The 20,025-nt window shown below is 42.4% G+C and overlaps 1 protein-coding gene across 6 annotated transcripts in view; it reads right to left on the reverse strand.

Annotated features, from left to right (window-relative positions):
* Positions 1-946: 946 nt before the first annotated feature.
* LOC132381197 (cilium assembly protein DZIP1L-like) overlaps positions 947-20,025 on the reverse strand; it is a 162,034-nt gene continuing 142,955 nt past the window's right edge. For all 6 annotated transcript variants that reach the window (XM_059950507.1, XM_059950518.1, XM_059950493.1 and 3 more), the window contains one exon: positions 947-1,386. In XM_059950507.1, the coding sequence (XP_059806490.1) occupies positions 1,295-1,386 (92 nt within the window). In that variant the 3' untranslated portion in view covers positions 947-1,294. The remainder of the gene's footprint in view (positions 1,387-20,025) is intronic.

The following is a 20,025-nucleotide window of genomic DNA, read 5'->3' on the forward strand; positions in this document are numbered from 1 at the left end:
TTACAGTATATGTATGTTGAATAGACTAAAATCGTGAAAAAGCAGAGATAATTGTATATTAAAAAAATGAGGTAGTGTTCACGGGTTCAATGTCCATTTAGGAATCGGATGGCAGAGGGGAAGAGGCTGTTCCTGAATCGCTGAGCGTGTGCCTTCGGGCTTCTGTACATCCTTCCTGATGGTAACAGTGAGAAAAGGGCATGCCCTGGGTTCTGGTGGTCTTTAATAATGGATGCCGCCTTTCTGAGACACCGTTCCCTGAAGATGTCCTGGGTACTTTGTAGGCTGGTAAAGATGGGGCCAACTAAATTTACAACCCCCTGTAGCTTCTTTCGGTCCTGTGCAGTAGCCCACCCCACCCCCATACCAGACAGTGATACAGCCTGTCAGAATGCTCTCCACAGTACATCCATAGAAGTTTTGAGTGTATTTGTTGACATAGCAAATCTCTTCAAACTCATAATGAAATATAGTTGCTGTCTTGTCTTCCTTTTAACTGCATCGACATGTTGGGACCAGGTTAGGTCCTCAAAGGCCTTGACACCCAGGGACCTGAAACTGCTCGCTCTCTCCACGTCTGATCCCTCTATGAGGGATGTATGTGCTCCACATGACAGTCCAGTGTAGTCTCACAAGCAGTTTGCTTGCAGTTACTAGACAGGCAGAAGCATCCTTTCGGTCTTGGCCCGAAAGGTCAACGGTTTACTTTTTTCCATGGATGGGGCCTGACCTGCTGAGCTCCTCCAGCATTTTCTGTGTGTTGCTTCGGATTTCCAGCATCTGCAGATTTTCTTGTGTTTCAGAAGCATCCTCAGCGTTAGGTATGGGACAAATGAGAAGAATAAAATGGCAAAAATGCCAGCATTCTTGGAACCCTGTTCTAATGAGGATTAATCTCCAGAAAACTTTGGGAACAACGGTAAAGAAAAAAACAGAAGTTTTTTTAAATGAATAATTATTTATTAAATATAAAAATATTGGGCTATGACTCAATCAAATCATTAACTTGAACAGTGAAGTCCATTTGCTCTCCTCTGGGCAGAGGAAGGCAGTGAGGAGAAGGTGCTTAGCAGACAGTGGGGAAGGGTGGTTGGTGGCAGGAGCTCATCTAACGAAGTCTCCAGGAATTTACTACACCAGAGTTGACAAACAGGCACTCAAGTTAACAAGCAGGTTTGCAAGGAGGCACCTTTGCACAAGACCCACCACATCTGGTGGGCCCAAGGGGTCACTTGCTGGAGGAGTGAGGCCAAACTGGAGCGGTTCTCTCCACTGAAGCCGATCCTGCCAGTGGTCAGGGGAAGTTCAGTTCGGAGTCACTGATGTCTGTCACGGTGGCAAAACTGCTGCTTTTTAGTGAAGTTGCCACGATGGCCTCCTTTTGCCCTGGAAAAAGAAGGAAAGCCGGTCAGCTTGGTATCCAATCCACTCAGAAGCTAATCAGAACTGCCTTCAATTCCTGCACTCCACCTGCTCTTTATTAAAGCCAGTAAACCCCCTGTCACTTATTCCCATGCATTCTTTGAAGGTATGAAAAATGGAACATTTTAAATTGGGCTGCAGACACCACATCTATTGTTACTCTATAATTACCTCAGGATTGAGCAGATGGTTAAGAGTCAACCACATTGGTGGGTCTAGCATCAAACATCAGCTGGGCAAGTACTTCTTCTCCACTATGATTATGGATAATCTCTGCTGACCTTAGCTCCTCTTCTGTGTCAGTACCCCATAACCCTCAATTCCTTGATCTTTCAAATATTCATCTGTCTTCACCTTAACTATATCTAATGATCCAGCCTCCACCATCTTCTGGGCTGAAAATTCCAAAGATTTGCCACCCTCTCAGAAAAGAATGGCCAGCCAATTATTTTGTAGCTATTTCCCTATTCATCACTCTCCCACTAGTGGAAATACCTCAATGTCCACCCTGTCAAGCTCTCTTAGAACTTTGCACTGTACATTGTTGCCTTTCAGCTGCATGGGTGTACAGCCTCACAGTAACTGAAATGCTCCCGCACACATAGCCTTTGTTGCCATGCAGATGGAATTTTCTTTTATATAATGTTAAAATAATTTTGAAATCTATATTAATATAATTGTGAAATGCCTAATAATTATGTTTTAATGAATATAATCCACAACCTTTCTAAATAATGAATGTACAATGAAACGTTTTAGAGCCTCAATGTATTTATATTGACTGTTCCAAGTTACAACATTGTTACAAATTGTAATAATAAACACAGAATGGAAGTCAGTAGTTCATTGTTAATAAACCATGATGAACACTGATGCCATCTAGTCAAAACATTTTGTGTTTGCTGTTGTGCCTGTCATTTGTTTTGACTGCCTGCATCGTTTTCTTGTGTTGTGATTTGTGGTTTGTGTTTGCTTGATGTGCATATAACAAAACAAAACATATAAAGTGCTGCACAGTTTTCAAGCTGTGCAAAAATTTCCTGTTCAGCACAATGGTTAGTTCGCACAGCTGTAGAAAAAAATTAGAGGGACCATTGACTGAATGTTTAAATTAAATCACCATTCTTTCTTCTAAGCCCAAGGAACACAGATCCCGAATGCCCAGCTCTTTTGATAGGACAACCCTCTCATCACAAGAATTAACCAACCTAGTGAATCTCCTTTGGACTGCAGAAACAGGCCCTTTACCCCATAATGTCTGTGCAAAGACAATGCTGAATTAAACTAAATCATTTCTGCTTCTATATGATCCACATCCCTAAATTCCCAGCATATTCATGCAGCTACCTAACAGCCTTTTAATCACTGCCATGTCCCGTCTACTCACTAGGGCCTCTGTTCCCATGCTCACTTTTAGACACATCTAATTCAACTGGCCACACCCACCTACTGGTTTCACTGAAATATTGTTGAGTAATCTTTCTGAAAAAGTGTACTGGGGCATTAATAAAGTAACATCTGCGAATCCAGAAAATTAGCTAATCTGGCACTACCAAAGCCTTGAGTTTGCCAGATTAACAGAGTTTTATTGCACTGCATTTTCTTTTCAAACAAACCTAATCTGGCAGATTACTGTCCAATCAGACTACAATCACAGAATCCCTACTTTCAATATCCTAGGGCTCAGCACCAGCGATATAAAAACCCCCAGGACTCCTGATGCAGTTCTTATAACAATTCTTTTCCTCCAACAGACTGCTTGTTGTTTCACATTGCAACATCAGCCATGCACTAATCTCCTGGTGGCTACAAGATCTTCATGTCCTGCAGTATGGGAAACATCCAAAGCTTTTCCACCAGGAGCGTGATGAAATGTCCCCAAATTGCCTGGATGGGCAGCTCTCAAAATGATCCAGGAAGGCCTGAGGTCAGAAGAGTCTGTAAACTGCATACTCTCTCTTCCTCAGAGCAGCTGATTCGCTTGTACCTTCCTCCCCCAGCCAGTTAATCTGATTGACCATTTTAGTTAGCCACACCCACCCTCTCTATTTCATCACCGTACTGAAATCACTTTAACTCAATGTTTACAATGCTGTTTATGTTGTAAATGCAGGCTAGTATTTATATATTTATGCACATTTTATTCCATAGCAGTACTTTAACCTCTAGTTTATTTTTTATATAATTCTTTATAATTGTTGAAGGTCATTGTTTTGTTTCAGGTCATGCCCTGACCAACACAACCTAGCAAATTCCCAATACATATAAATGCAAATGATGAATAAAGTTGATCCTGATTCACTGCTCTCTGCCCTCATTCTACTGTATACCAGTGCATCGTGTTTACATCACGTCTCATCAACATCTCAGTTACTCACCCAGGCTACTCCTAGACCCATTGCCTCCAGCAGCAAGAAGCATTGCTTCTTCATTATCACTAGGTCTAAACCCTGCAAACCCCCGCCCAGTGCCACTGGGGGGAACATCGTCACTGCAATGACGGCACCAGTTCCAGAAGGTGAAGCACCACCATCTTCTCACGGGCAAATGCTGGCTTTTCTAGCCATGTACTGCAAACCATATAAAGAGACCTTATATGTCACTGGTGAGACCACACTTGGGCTATTGTGAGCAGTTTTGGGGTCCTCATCTCAGAAAGGATGTGCTTGCTTTGGAGGAGGTTCACAAGAATGACTGTAGGAATGAAAGGGTTAACATATGAGGAATGTTTGGTGGCTCTGAGCCTGTACTCACGGGAGTTCAGAAGAGTGAAGGGGAGGATCTCATTGAAACCTATTGAATATGAAAACCTTAGATCAAGTGGACATGGAGAGGATGTTTCCTCAGAATACAAGGATAGCCCTTTGGAACTGAAATAAGAAGGGATTTATTTAGCCAGAGGATGATGAATCTGTGGAATTCATTGCCACAGGTGGCTGTGGAAGCCAAGTCATTGGGTATGTTTAAAGCAGAGGTTCAGTTTAAAAAGGACATCAAAGGATACTGGGAGAGGGCAGGAAAATGGGGCTCAGAGGGATAACAGATCAACCGTGATCAAATGGCGGAGTAGGCTTGATGGGCTGAATGGCTTAATTCTGCTCCTATGTCTTATGGTCCAAAACTCTTAACCAGATGGTTAATACCCTAAGTTCAGAGAATAAAAGTGACCTCCTGGAAACCACAACAGTTTCAATCCACTCTGCTGAAGGTGGAACAGAATAAACACTCCTGCCTATTATTTGATCTCGGTTTCCAAAGGGCAGACACAAGAATAACAGATTAACTCCCTGTGACAACACTTCATTTTCCCACTTTGATATCAAGCTGCCATGTTGAGAGACTATCACAGGTTCTGTTACTTTGGACCTCAAAGTTCTTTCTTTAAACTTAAACCATTTTTTGCACTGATGGAGAAGGTGAGACAGGATTTCCTGTGGAACTCTGACATTGGCTGAAATAAAGGCAAAACACCTAAGGGTTAATCCTGTATCCTTTCCCTGCTTCCGTTAATGATTAACTCTACGTGGAAGGTCAAATAACATTCACTGAAACCCTGATTCCAGCTTTCTCCATCTGCGCAAGAAAGAAAAAAATGTGCCTATACAACAACCGCCTTCATTATGAGTTCAGTACATCCCACAGCCAATGAAGTAGTTCTGAAATGTTCCAATATTGGAAATATGACAGCCCAAATGGAAGCGCAATCCTCTATCATGGACCAATTTCACTCAGGAGAGCTACCTGCCCTTCAGTAGTGCCATGGGATCCTCATTGTTCAGTGAGAGGGAAGACGTGGTGTCTCACCCAAAAGATTACAACTGAAACAGGGCAGCACAGGTTTCCAGTGACATCATCATTGGGAATGGCAGCTTAAGTCACTAGCTCCTCCGGAAAAACACGTATTAAGCCCCGTTAACCCATCAAATATAATATTTTTCAAAAAATATTTGAACTGAAAAGAGGGGCAAGAATGGGGAAAAAGAATGGAAATTAAAAAAGCGACACTGCGGAGCCTGCGGCCGAGAGGAGTGCAGCGAGTGGCTCTCCTACCCGACCATGTGCTAGCAAGGCAGACGCTGGGCCTCGTTCAGGCAAAGCGGTGAATATGAACGAAATTCTGAAAGAGATAAGGGAGTTCCAGAAAGAAATAAAGCAGCAGCTACATGATATTAAGTCAGAGCTCGCCAACGTCAATCAAAAAATAGCAGCGGCAGAGACTCGAATTGAGAAGGTGGAAGATCGCATTCAAATTGTTGAACGAATACTGAGTAAGACAATAAAAATATCAAATCACCAACATGGTAAACTGCTTGACCTGGAGGGAAGATCACGGCAGAAAAATATCAAAATGTACAACGTTCCCGAAAGAGCGGAGGGCTTGCCTATGACCGAGTTTGTCGGAAAGTTGCTGCGGGACGCGCTGGAGCTTCCCTCAACTATGGAGCTGGAAATCGAAAGAGCCCATCGTGCACTAGTCCCGAAGTCTATTCAAGATAAGCCACGTTCAATAATAATTAAATTCCTTCAGTACAGCACCAAGGCGGAGATTCAACGAAGGGTCTGGGGTAAGAAGAGAGTGTTTTTAGATAATAAAGTAATATATTTCGACCAAGATTACCCCCCCTCCGCGGTCCTGCAGAAACATAAAGAATACTCTGAAGTAAAGCGAGTACTAAAGCAAAAAAAGATTAGATTTTAAACTCCATACCCTGCTAAACTTTGAGTGTTTTATGACGACGGGACGTGGTTGTACCAGACAGAGGAAGAGGCGACTACAGACATGAAGGCCAGAGAGTTGCCCGTCAGCATGACCAAACCGAGGGAAAGCCTGGCAGAGGAATTATCCCGCTCTGCTTGGGAAATAGTGTGAGAATCGAGAAGACAGGAGACGAGAGGAGGCCAAAAGAATTACATCAGGAAGAGACCGGGAGTTTCCCAAAGACAGTCCTCAGCCCCTTCAGAAGAGCCATAAGGTTTGGCTAACTTTAAAAATGTTGAGAAGCTAAACGGAAGCAAAAGTAGACGTGATATACCTATCTCGAGAAATACTTATTATAATGTGGAATTTATATTGCTTAGTTGTTATTCTTCATTCGCTCACTTACTCCTTTTTCCCACCAAAATGAGAATATATATGTGTGCATATATGTGTAATATATATGTGTGTGTGTGTGTGTGTGTGTGTGTGTGTGTGTGTGCGCATGTGTGTGGGTGTGTATGCATGTATAGATACAGATATATATATATATGTGTATATATAGGAGGAGTACACAGGGAAATCTTTTCTGTGTAATGGATTCGTTCACTGACATTTATGAATACTGCAATGGAGGCCATCAACTCACAAGTAGGAGAGGTTATCCCCCACAGCTAGACATTTCCTCTAGCTCAACGCAGGGTCATCTACTAGAGACCTCAGCCTTGAATTACGTTCATGGCCATTGTGTTATTATTTGCGTTTCTTGGTTCTTATTTGTTTAGGGAGTAGATCGATTAAGTTTTATTCTAATTTCAATGATACGTTGACAGATAAATTCAGATGGCTAAGGACAAGGTAAAATTCATTTCTTTTAATGTCAATGGGCTATTAAATCCAATCAAACATAAGAGAATTTTATCCAAAATGAAAAAAGAACAAGCCCATGTAGTATATTTACAGGAAATTCATTTAAGTGATAATGAGCATAAAAAACTAAAGAGAATGGGCTTCACTAATCTGTTTTTCTCCTCCTATAAACCAGGACATAGGAGAGGAGTTGCTATTCTTATCTCAAGTAAGCTAAATTTTGAAAAAGTATTCGAAATGGGAGATAAAGAGGGCAGATATATTCTGGTAAGGGGGAATATAGACGGAAATTCAGTTACTCTATTGAATATATATGCACCCCCAGGAAGTGATATTCAGAAAATTACTCTTATTATGGTAACAGAAACAGAAGGTCTCCTGATATGTGGGGGAGACTTAAATTTACAATTACAACAAAACTTAGACTCTTCCAATACAAAAACCTATGAAACAAAATCTTTACATAAGAAAATTAATACACTTTTTGAGCATGTTTGTTTAATTGATAAATGGAGGGACCTTTTCCCCGACAGAAGGGATTACACTCATTATTCTGCTCCCCATTCTGTATATACATGAATAGACTATTTCATAACTTTGGAACAGACAAAAACAAAATAAACACCTGTGGAATTGGGACAATAGATGTAAGTGACCATGCACCTATATATTTATCTGTTGATTTTGACCTACAACCAAAAAATGCTATTTGGAAACTAAATTCAAGTCTACTCAATGATCCATACTTTAAGGAACAAATTAAAAAAGAAATTGGTCTCTACTTAGAATTTAATGATAATGGAAAGGTTTCACCTCCCATTTTATGGGAGACTCTGAAAGCGGTCTTAAGAGGAAAAGTTATAGTGTTATCTTCATATAAGAAAAAAATAAGAAATAAAACATTAGAGGAATTACAAAACAGGCTGAAGGAACTAGAGAAAGAACACAAATTGAATTTGGCACAGGATACATTAGGGGAAATTAAAAGAATTAGGAATGAAATTAATAGTTTGGCTACACAAGAAATCAGGAAAAATTTAATGTTTCTGAAACAGAGACATTATGAAAGTGATCGAAATCTATGAAAATACTGGCGTGGAAACTGAAAAAAAAAAGATAGCAGAAAATACAATTCATAGAATTAGGGACCCAAAATCGAAAATGATAAAAAATAAACTAAGTGAAATTCAATAGACAGTAGGCGCAGGAGTAGGCCATTCGGCCCTTCTAGCCAGCACCGCCATTCACTGTTATCATGGCTGATCATACGCAATCAGTACCCCGTTCCTGCCTTCTCCCCATAGCCCTTGACCCCGCTATCTATAAGAGCTCTATCTAACTCTCTCTTGAATGCATCCAGAGACTTGGCCTCCACTGCCTTCTGTGGCAGAGCATTCCACATATCCACCACTCTCTGGGTGAAAAAGTTTTTCCGCATCTCTGTTCTAAATGGCCTACCCCTTATTCTTAAACTGTGGCCTCTAGTTCTGGACTCACCCATCAGCTGGAACATGCTTCCTGCCTCCAGTGTGTCCAATCCCTTAATAATCTTATATGTCTCAATCAGATCCCCTCTCATCTAAATTCCAGTGTATACAAGCCCAGTCGCTCCAATCTTTCAACATATGACAGTCCCGCCATTCCGGAAATTAACCTTGTGAACCTACGCTGCACTCCCTCAATAGCAAGAACGTCCTTTGTCAAATTTGGAGACCAAAACTGCACACAATACTCCAGGTGGGGTCTCACCAGGGCCCTGTACAGCTCCAGAAGGACCTCTTTACTCCTATACTCAATTCCTCTTGTTATAAAGGCCAGCATGTCATTAGCTTTCTTCACTGCCTGCTGTACCTGCATTTCATTGACTGATGTACAAGAACACCTAGATCTCGTTGTACTTCCCCTTTTCCTAACTTGACTCCATTTAGATAGTAATCTGCCTTCCTGTTCTTGCCACCAAAGTGGATAACCTCACATTTATCCACATTAAACTGCATCTGCCATACATTTGCCCACTCACCCAACCTGTCCAAGTCACCCTGCATTCTCATAACATCCTCCTGACATTTCACACTGCCACCCAGCTTTGTGTCATCAGCAAATTTGCTAATGTTACTTTTAATCCCTTCATCTAAATCATTAATGTATATTGTAAACAGCTGCAGTCCCAGCACCAAACCTTGTGGTACCCCACTGGTCACAGCCTGCCATTCCAAAAGGGACCCGTTAATCACTACTCTTTTTTTCCTGTCAGCCAGCTAATTTTCAATCCATGTCAGTACTCTGCCCCCAATACCATGTGCCCTCATTTTGCCCACTAATCTCCTATGTGGGACTTCATCAAAAGCTTTCTGGAAGTCCAGGTACACTACATCCACTGGTTCTCCCTTGTCCATTTTCATAGCTACATCCTCAAAAAAACTCCAGGAGATTAGTCAAGCATGATTTTCCTTTCATAAATCCATGCTGACTCGGACTGATCCTTCTACTGCTATCCAAATGTGTCGTAATTTCCTTTTTTATAATTGACTCCAGCATCTTTCCCACCACTGACGTCAGGCTAACTGGTCTATAATTCCCTGTTTTCACTCTCCCTCCTTTCTTGAAAAGTGGGACAACATTAGCCACCCTCCAATCAGCAGGAACTGTTCCTGAATCTATAGAACATTGAAAAATGATTACCAATGCGTCCACGATTTCTAGAGCCACCTCTTTAAGTACCCTGGGATGCAGACCATCAGATCCCAGGGACTTATCAGCCTTTAGACTCAATAATCTATCCAACATCGTTTCTTGCCTAATATAAATTTCCTTCAGTTCATCCTTTACCCTAGTTCCTTTGGCCACTATTACATCTGGGAGATTGTTTTGTGTCTTCCCTATTGAAGACAGATCCAAAGTACCTGTTCAACTCATCTGCCATTTCCTTGTTCCCCATAATAAATTCACCCGTTTCTGTCTTCAATGGCCCAATTTTGGTCTTAACTATTTTTTTGCTATTCACATACCTAAAAAAGCTTTTACTATCCTCCTTTATATTCTTGGCTAGTTTACCTTCGTACCTCATTTTTTCTTGGCGTATTGCCTTTTTTGTTATCTTCTGTTGCTCTTTAAAAGCTTCCCAGTTCTCCAGTTTCCCGCTCATCTTTGCTATGTTATACTCCTTCTCTTTTATTTTTATACTGCCCTTTACTTCCCTCATCAGCCACAGCCGCCCCTTACTCCCCTTAGGATCTTTCTTCCTCTTTGGAATGAACCAATCCTGCACTTTCTGCATTATTCCCAGAAATACCTGTCATTGTTGTTTCACTGTTTTCCCTGCTAGGGTATTGTTCCATTGAACTTTGGCCAGCTCCTCCCTCATAGCTCCATAGTTCCCTTTGTTCAACTGTAATACTGACATATCCGATTTTCCCTTATCCTTCTCAAATTGTAGGTTAAAACATATCATATTATGGTCACTACCTCCTAATGGTTCCTTTACCTCGAGGTCCCTGATCAAATCTGGTTCATTGCACAACACTAAATCTAGAATTGCCTTCTCCCTGGTAGGCTCCAGTACAAGCTGTTCTAAGAATCCATCTCAGAGGCACTCCACAAACTCCCTTTCTTGGGGTCCAATACCATTCTGATTCTCCCAGTCTACCTGCATGTTGAAATCCCCCATGACAACTGTATCATTACCTTTGCAACATGCCAATTTTAACTCTTCATTCAACTTACACCCTACATCCAGACTGCTGTTTGGGGGCCTGTAGATAACTCCCATTAGGGTCCTTCTACCCTTAGAATTTCTCAGTTCTGTCCATATTGACTCTACATCCCCTGATTATATGTCCACCCTCGCAAGGGACTGAATATCATTCCTCACCAACAGAGCCACCCCATCCCCTCTGCCCATCAGTCTGTCCTTTCGATAAGATGTATATCCTTGAATATTCATTTCCCAGGCCCTGTCCGCTTGAAGCCATGTCTCAGTTATTCCCACAACATCGTACTTGCCAATTTCCAAGTGAGCCTCATGCTTATCTACTTTATTCCTTATACTTCATGCATTCATATAAAATACTTTTAATTTGTTACTCCCCTCTTCTTTCATTTCAATTCCTATTTCACTTGGCCATACTGTATGATCTCTTCTTGAGCTTTCTATTCCATTGATTCTGTTGTCATTTTTAACTTTTCTTATTTTCACTTCCCCTTTAACTCTTATATTTTTCATCTTTCCCTTATATTTCCAGTTCATCCCCTCCGCTCCACTACTTAGTTTAATCACATCTGTGTAGCAGTGGCAAACCTGTCTGCCAGAATGCTGGTCCCCCGCCTATTAAGGTGCAACCCATCCCTTTTGTACAATTCATCCCTACCCCAAAACAGATCCCAGTGGTCCAAGAATGTAAATCCTTGCTTCCTGCACCAGTTCCTCAGCCACACATTCAAGTCCATTATCTCCCTGTTCCTGCCCTCTCCAGCATGAGGAACTGGAAGCAAAGCAGAGGTAACTACCCTGGGAGTCCTGCTTTTCAGCCTTCTTCTGAGTTCTCTGAAGTCCCGCTGCAGAATGTCCTGCCTCTTCTTCCCGATGTCATTTGTGCCGACATGCACTACTACTTCCGGCTGTTCACCTTCACCCTTGAGGATTCCCTGCAATCTGTCCGTGATGTCCTGGATCCTAGCACCAGGGAGGCAACGCACCATCCTTAAATCTCACCTGTTGCTGCAGAAACCCCTTTCTGTACCTCTTGCTATGGAATCCCCTACTACCACGGCTCTTCCTAATGTCTAAATCCTCAGCTCTGCTTCTGCACCAATTTTTGGCTCGCAGACCTGTCCGCCTCTCAGACTGGCAGTATCTTCTGTCCTGACAGCTTCCAAGAGGGTGAACCTGTTTACGAGAGGTACATCCCCTGGGGTCTCCTGTACTTCAACCATCCTTTCCGTCCTCATTGTAGCCCCGTTTCTCTTTTCCGGTATCCTCGGTGCAACAACCTCACTGTCCAGAAAACTCCTGTTTTCACGGATAAATCTGAGGTCATCCAGTTCTTTCTTCAGTGCTGCAACATGCTCCTTCAGAAGCTGAATCTGGACACACTTTCCACAGCTGTAGCAGCTGGGGGCACCATCAGTGTCCCTGACCTCCCACATCATGCACGTAGCACACTGAATCAGCTTAGCGGTCATGTCTTCACCCTCTCCAATCGTGCCTGGCGTAGTCTCCTCCCTCAGCCTCCTCGCCGAAGACTCTTGAGCCAAAGACTGGCACTTTTCACACTAGGCACTTCCCTCGACCAGGCCGCTTCCCGATTAGAGGAGAATATTTATATTTATATTGTATGTTGTAAATATTTATTTACAACAGGATAGAAGCCATCGTATTGTCGGCTGGTTTAAGCTTTCGTATCTTCAGTCTGACAGGATAGGGGAGAAGAGTGGCGAAGTGGCAAGGGGGACTTGATTATGCTAGTTGCTCTCTTAGGGCAGCAGAAAGTCAAATGGAGTCAAAGAAGAGGAGCTTGGTTTCCAAAATTTGAGACATCTGCTTTCTTTGTAAGGCAGGCATTAACAGCCTGGGACATTACCATACTCAAGAAGTCTCAACAGGACCAGCCACCTGAGAACCCCGACTACATGAACAAATGAGAAGCTGATATCCTCAACGTGCCACCTCCTGACTCGCAAAGCCTTTTCCACTTTCCCCGCTGCAGTATTCACAGTGTGATGGAATGCTTTCCACTTGACTGGATGAGTGCAGCTCCAACAACACTCATGAAATCTGGTATCATTCAGGACAGAGAACCCCAACCCGAACAAACACCACCTTAAAATCCCTCCTCATTCTATCTCTGGCTTGTAGCATGTGCCATCAGTAAAATGCAGCGTTGTTTTTCACCAAGGCTGCCCCAACAACACAACCCAAGCCCACAGCCACGACCACCAAGTAGGGCGAGAGCTGAACTGAATCCTCAACCTACAGACTCACTTTCAAGGACTCATGTTCTGAGTATTAATTATTTACTTTTTATTTATTAGTTGCACACTGCATGTTTTCGGTCTTTGATACAAAACCCCTTTGTACCAGGCATCTCTAGCAGTTCGTTAGCCCCTCGCTAACAACCGTTGGATTAGCGGTGAGAAAACCACCTTTCCCGAACTCTGAACATCCAGGGTCAGTATGACTCCGGTCCCACCAAAGCCGGGAAGTTGGGATGTCTCAGCCACCCAAACCCTGGTCTGTGTGAATCCTGTGTAAAGACTGCCCCCATGCAATCAGCCATTGGCAAGAAATAACAGATCATATACTGCATACAATATAAAGAAAGTATATTTACAAATGTCAGCTTCAATGAACAGTCAGTAGGAAAAAGAAAAGGAAAAAAATAAAAAGGGCCCATTACAGTTAACCCAGTCCAGATATGCACACAAGTTGGAGCTCATCTGGAAGTTGTCTTTAACATAGTCTGCGTGAAAGCACACACAACCTTCTGAATGGTGCTTGAAATCCATCTCAAACAAACGGGCTCCCCCATGGAAATACTGGTCCTTCCTCCCTGAAGCCATTCATCTGCACAAAGCACCTTGTGCAACAGGGACGGCATCCTCAGCCATCTTCCCCCTGCCCTCTCCCAGCTCCTTCCGAAAAGACCTCGACCCACACCAGTGTCCATCACAAGAGCCTCTCCATCCAGCTTCTTCTAGAGCTTTCTCCCAATTCCACCATCCTGATTGGCTGACACAACATTCCCAAGTTGAACAGCATAACCACTTATCTTTAGCTGAAAGCAGAACAGACTGCTCTTACAGAAATGAAATACCTACAGCACAGCAGTAAAAATCTTAACCAGGGCATTACAGATATGTATAGTTTTCTATAAATTCTATTGTGTTTCTTTATTTTCCTATAAATGACTGGAAGAAAATAAATCTCAAGGAAGTATATGGTGTCATAAGTGTGCACTGTGATAATAAATTTACTTTGAACTTTGAGTAGCTTGCACAGACAGTAACACCACTATCTACCTCCCTAGTTGCATCCCATCCTGTCTTGGAAGTACATCACTATTTCTTCACCAACGTACGTTCTAAATCCTGAAACAAGGCCATGGGTGAACCTTCATCAGAATGACTGGAATGGTTTATCCACCACCTTGTCTGAAATAACTGGTGACAAGCAATTAATGGTGGTTTCAGCAGTAATACCAGCACATAATAAATGAGTGAATAAGTAAAACAACTGTCTGATAGCATCTTACTGCTCAATGGATGCACCTGTCCATTGTCAGCAGTTGGTCATTAACTTGTCACTCAGTAATTGCTAGGTGTGCTGATATATATTACAACACAGTTCAACTCCATTAAAAACAACATCAAAATGTAAAGGGAAATTAAAAGCTAATTACTTTTGCTTGCCTTTACACTTGACAGATAAGGTTTGCAAATGTGATACAGTGGGGCTGACATCTCCAAGTTCTTTTTATATTCTTCTCAGTCCCTTGTGACACTACAGAAAAAGATTTTTAACTCGGGTCTTCAAACAACATGGTGACTGTAAAACTGTGGGCATCAGAATTCAAAACAAAAGCCTTATATTAGAGCATAGTGACGTTTTGGTTTTAATGTTAATGCACCCACAGCCTTACCAGTCCATAACTAATGAACAGCAGTGAGAGGATACTGACAGAGGCATACAACCAAGTGAGCACAAGTGGATCAATAAATTCATAGAGCACCAGTCACATCGACAGATCAATAAACTAATGGAGCAACGAGCAAAGCAACAAATGAATCAATCAGTGTGGTAATGGTTATCAGGACATTCAACAGTTACTGCTGCAGCAGGATTAACAACCAATCAATAAGGTAATAGAGAGGTTGACAGGGGTGAATTAATAAATTCAGCGAGCAGCAGGGCTATATCTAGTGAAGACAACTGGGAGAAATCATGTTGACCAGGGCACTTGAAAGTTAATAAGGGATGTTTCCTATCTATCCACACCACGCAACAGGCCTCAGTTCCTCGCCTTATCCAAAGGGGAAGATATTGCTTTGTCTTTGAAGGCAACCAGGAGGCTAAATGGGGTCTTGGGAGAAAATTCCTGGTGGCAGAATAGTACGGGCTGGGATTAGATGGATCATTGGACCACAGCAAGAAGACTGGCTAGTGACTGACTGAGAACTGGCCTCAACTGCTTTGTAAATTACAGTTCACAGTGTAGAATCTGCACAAGTAATATTGTACACAGCATAGAAATTAACATTTAATCCATTTTTACCGGTATCTATAGACTTGATTGGTTTGTTAGGATGGGTGGATTAATACTGGTGAAGAACAAATTCTTCCTTCTGGTATTTCAGCATCATTGGAGAAAGACAAACTTTCTTTCATCTTCGTACTGTCCAGTCACTTCTAATAATTTATGCACATAACACTTGAATCCTCCTACTCCTCCACCACTCATAATCTCTCACCCTTTATAACATATATAGGTGTGTCCTTCTTGGGCCAAACCTTCCTCAGATTGAGTTCCACCCATCACACCTCCGACCAATTAATTACTCCATCCTCTCTTGCTGCCTTCTGCATCATTCAGCTTGCAACTCTCTCACGTGTCACCGATAAGCATGGTGAGAATCTGAGGCTCTAGTTGTGAGCCAAAGACTTGTCCTGTTTCGCCAGTAACAGCAGTCTGTGCCTCCAACCTGGCTCTCAGTTTCAAACCCACACAGCTTCCAATACCAACTGTTTTAATTTCTGGTTGTAATCTCTTTTGTGGGTAAATGGCTGATTGCGCAAATAGAAATGGGTGTGAAATGTTTGATCAGTAAGTCAAATACCCAACTGTATTGAGACTGCAGAGTAAATGAGACTGGGAGTTCCAAGTACGGTAACTGGGGTTACAAAACGTCATCCTGTGAATTCCTTTTCTTTGTACAAGTGAAACTAATCCATGTTAAAGGGCTAAATTTTATGGTGAAGGGTTTAAGGGGAGAGAGTGAGACTGGTGGGATCACTTTGCTGGGAGCAGGCGTGGGCACGATAGGAGAAATGGCCTCCTGTACCATAATAAATGAACCAATCATAGAGAGATACAGCACAGAAATGGTCTCTCAGCTCACCAAATCTGTACTAATCACCAATCTAGCCTTTTCCCATTTTATTTCCTTGCTGCAGTGAACAATGCCCAAGTTCAACAAAATATATACCTGGACAAAATAAACAAAATTCCGGAGGAATTTAGGTCAAGCAGCACCTCTGGAAGAGAACAAAGAGTCGGGCACTTCAAGCCGAGACTGGAGAGGAAAGGGTACAGAAGCAAGAATAAGGTGATGTGGGAAGGGGAAGGAGTACAAGCTGATGGGTGATAGGCGAAACCAGGTGAGGGGGAGAGTGGGGGGGTGGTGAGGGAGGAGCTGGGAGGTGATAGATGGAAAAGGGAATGGGCTGAAGAAGATATCTGATAGGAGAGGAGAGCGGACCACTTGAGAAAGGGAAGGAGAAGGGGCACTAGAGAGAGGTGATGGGCAGGTAAAGAGAAGAGAAGGTCTAAGAGTGCAGCCATAATGGAGAATGAAAAAGAGGAGGAGGCAGATTTTACAGGAAGTTATAGAAATCAATGTTCATGTCGTCAGGTTGGAGGCTGCCCTGATGGAATATAAGCTGTTGCTCCTCCAACCTGAGAATGGCCTCATCATTGTGGTAGAGGAGGCCAAGGATCAACATGTTGGAATGAGAATGGGAAGTAGATTTAAAATGGGTAGCCCCTAGGAAACCCTGTCTGTTAAGGCAGACAGAGCGAAGGTGCTCGTTGAAACTCCCCGATCTCCATCAGGTCTCACTAACGTAGAGGAGGCCACACCGGATAAAGTAGATGACCCTGACTGACTTGCAGGTGAAGTGGTGCCTCACATGGAAAGACTGCTTAGACCCCTGAACGGGGTGAAGGAGCAGGTGTCACATTTGTCCTGCTTGCAATGATCTTCTTTGTTACACTGAATGGAAAATTCATTTCTTAGTACGGCAGTTAACTCAAGATCAAGAACCTGCTTCAACTTGAGATCAGTTAAAACTAATTAACCAACCTTGAGCTGAGATGTAACTGGGTGATAGAATTATTCTAGTCTTACCTAGCCGATCTCAGGAAAATGAATGACTTTAGCTCCAGCTCAACATCGACCTAAACCTAAATGCATGCAACTATCAACCACAAGTTTGCATGCTTCTTTTGTTCCCACTGGTTGTCAATTGTACTATAGAAACATGGAAATAAGAAATAAGCCATTTGGCCCTTCAAACCTGTTCACCCTTCAATATGATTATCAGTGATTCAGTAGACTATTCCCACTGTCTGCTCGTATTCCTTGATCGCTCTTGCCCTCATATAAACCAGCGATAATAAACCTGATTCTAATTTTAGCTTCTTCAATACACTTAATCATTTGGTTTCAACTGCTTTCTGTGGCAGAGAACTCCACAGGTCCTACCATCGCTGGGTGAATAAAATTCTCAACACTGAAAGCTCTGGAGAAGCTCAAGTGGCCAGCCAGCCAGCCAGCATCTGTGGAGGAAAATAGGTAATTGACGTTTTGGGACCAGATGAAGTTTCCCTCCTGCAAATGCTGCCGTACCCACCAAGTTCCTGCAGCACTGTTTGTGCCGCTCCAGATTTCAGCATCCACAGTCTCTTTTGTCTCCAAGGTGCACCTCATCTCAGTTCTAAATGGAATATCCCTTAAACCTTAGATCATGACCTCTGGTCATGTACGCCTCCACCATCAGGAACATCCCTCCTGTGTCTCATCTGCCATGTCCTGTTAGAGTAAAATCCCCTTTCATCCTTCTAAATTCTAGTGGATATAAGCCACATTGACCCGGTCTTCCTCCATCTGGTCATAGCTCTTCAAGACAACCAAGAGCTCCTGAGATGAAATTCAAGTCTTTTCTTTCTTCAGCCAGGGAGAAAAGCTGAGGGTCATTCACCCCTGTAATGTCTTTCAATAACAGAAAATGTAAGCTCCAATTTCGTCCCTGTATTGCAGTTACAGCCATTACCATGGGCTGCACTCCTTGACGTCTTCCAATGACTAGGAACAGAAACTCATCTGTTTGTCTTGGCTGGCCTGCTTTAGATTTGAAGTCAATGTAACTGAGGCATTAGTCATCCATATATATTCATCTTATCTACACACAGCACAGAGTGAGCATTACATATTCCAGGAAATTCCAGCGAATCTATTTAGAAGTCTTGAATATCCTAGTCCCCTATCAGAGGAAACGGGTTACTCATGTAATTAAAAATGGTGACTGTCCTAATTCTGCATAATTACAGTTATGTATTATAGTGAGAGAGATGTTAATAATTCTTCATGATACTGGATATATTACGTGAGCTGTTTCCATAGGGTCCATGAATGTAACCTCGTTGGGAACCTGAATAGAGGGAAAAAGCTCTTGGATTAGTAAATAAAGGAGGTTCGAGGGTGGGAATAGAGGAAGGGGAGAAGTGAAGGAAAGGCGATTCCCAGAGAATGTTTCTACATTCCCAGCTGAGTGACTCAGGATGTTGAGAGAAGAATTTTGTGAGGCAGAAGTATGAAACAGAAAACACTGGAAACACTCAGCAAGTCAGGCAGTGTTGATGGGGAAGAGGAATGCAGTTAATGTTTCAAGCCAAAGTCTGTTAGTCTCAAGTATAAAACTGATTAACATTAGTACTGCCATCTGCTACTGTTGTCTAAGCAATCCTACTTAGAACACAGAGAGATGTCTGAAGAAACAATTCAAATTTCTTTTACAAATTCTAAATATTGATTCACAGCAGATAAAGTTACAGAAGTCCTTTTTCCTGTCAGGGATCTCTTATCACCTAGCAACTAGTTGAAATTTTCAAACACGGCATAAGAAGAAAACTGTCAGTCACAGGTTCCAAACTAAATCCTGCCTAGTACCAGGAGGTACGGGTACGTATAATCCAGTGCTGCTTAATGTGGCATGTTATCAGCAAAGCTGACATGTACAGGCCTGGTCTTGAAAGGCAAAACCACCTTTTTTTTTGCCTGAGTATTTACTAAATTCTAATGGGATATTTACAGGCTTCTGTTTGAATATCTTCTTTGAAGAGAAGTCTCTTCTCTGAACCAAAAATCAAGATCAAGAAACAGAAAGGGAGAGGAAATGTAAGTGATATAAAATTGCAAATGCTCTCGAGCCATTGCATCTGTAAATCAGGTGCCGCAATCCAGACGTGAAACCTCTGCTGTTGCATCAGGACCTACCCACAGCAAACCTGAAAGACTTCAGAGTTTTATCGAATCCATATCCACTTCCCAATTCCACTCATAGTCATTACATCACACAATGGGCACTTGGCCACACCAGGCATCCACCACCCATTTATTCTCCCCACATCCTAAAGCCCACCAATACTCTCACACACCTTCCCTGACCTTCTAATACCTCTGTCTTTCACTTTTTGTAACGCATACTTCCCTTTTTCAGTTCAAAGTGGGTAACTTCATATTTGTCTGTGCTCAGATCAGCTTTATAGAGATTTTCCCTTTCAATTAAACCAGTAGTTTTGCTTTATAATATTTCCAAGCTTGCCAATAATGCCATTTACACTACTTTTTGCATCATTGGCAAATATAAACATGCAGATTTCTATATGAGTAATTTTGAAATGTGATGAATAACACAGAGCCTTGCTTTTAACTTTTAATCACTTCTTGCTCTGCTTCCTGCCACTCAACTTCTCCCAGCCAGGCCAATTCTTCACCTTCACTTCTATCTGTTTCTAATTAAGTTCCTACAACCCAGAGACGTGCAGATTGGAAGGTCATCGGGTCACTGTAAATTAGCCCCTAGTGCGTGGGTGAGTGGGTGGAAAGCAGAGACTGGAGGGGTGGGATTTTGTAGGAAAAATAAAGGATTAGTGCAAGTAGTTGGAAAAAAATGGGTTGTTCTTTGGTAAGGGAAGATTTGTGGAGGAATATGGACAGTCAATGGTTTGGGTTGAATCCAGATGGAGGGTTTTGAGCTTAAA

Source organism: Hypanus sabinus, chromosome 2 (assembly GCF_030144855.1).
Source record: "Hypanus sabinus isolate sHypSab1 chromosome 2, sHypSab1.hap1, whole genome shotgun sequence".
Classification (NCBI taxonomy): Eukaryota; Metazoa; Chordata; class Chondrichthyes; order Myliobatiformes; family Dasyatidae; genus Hypanus; species Hypanus sabinus.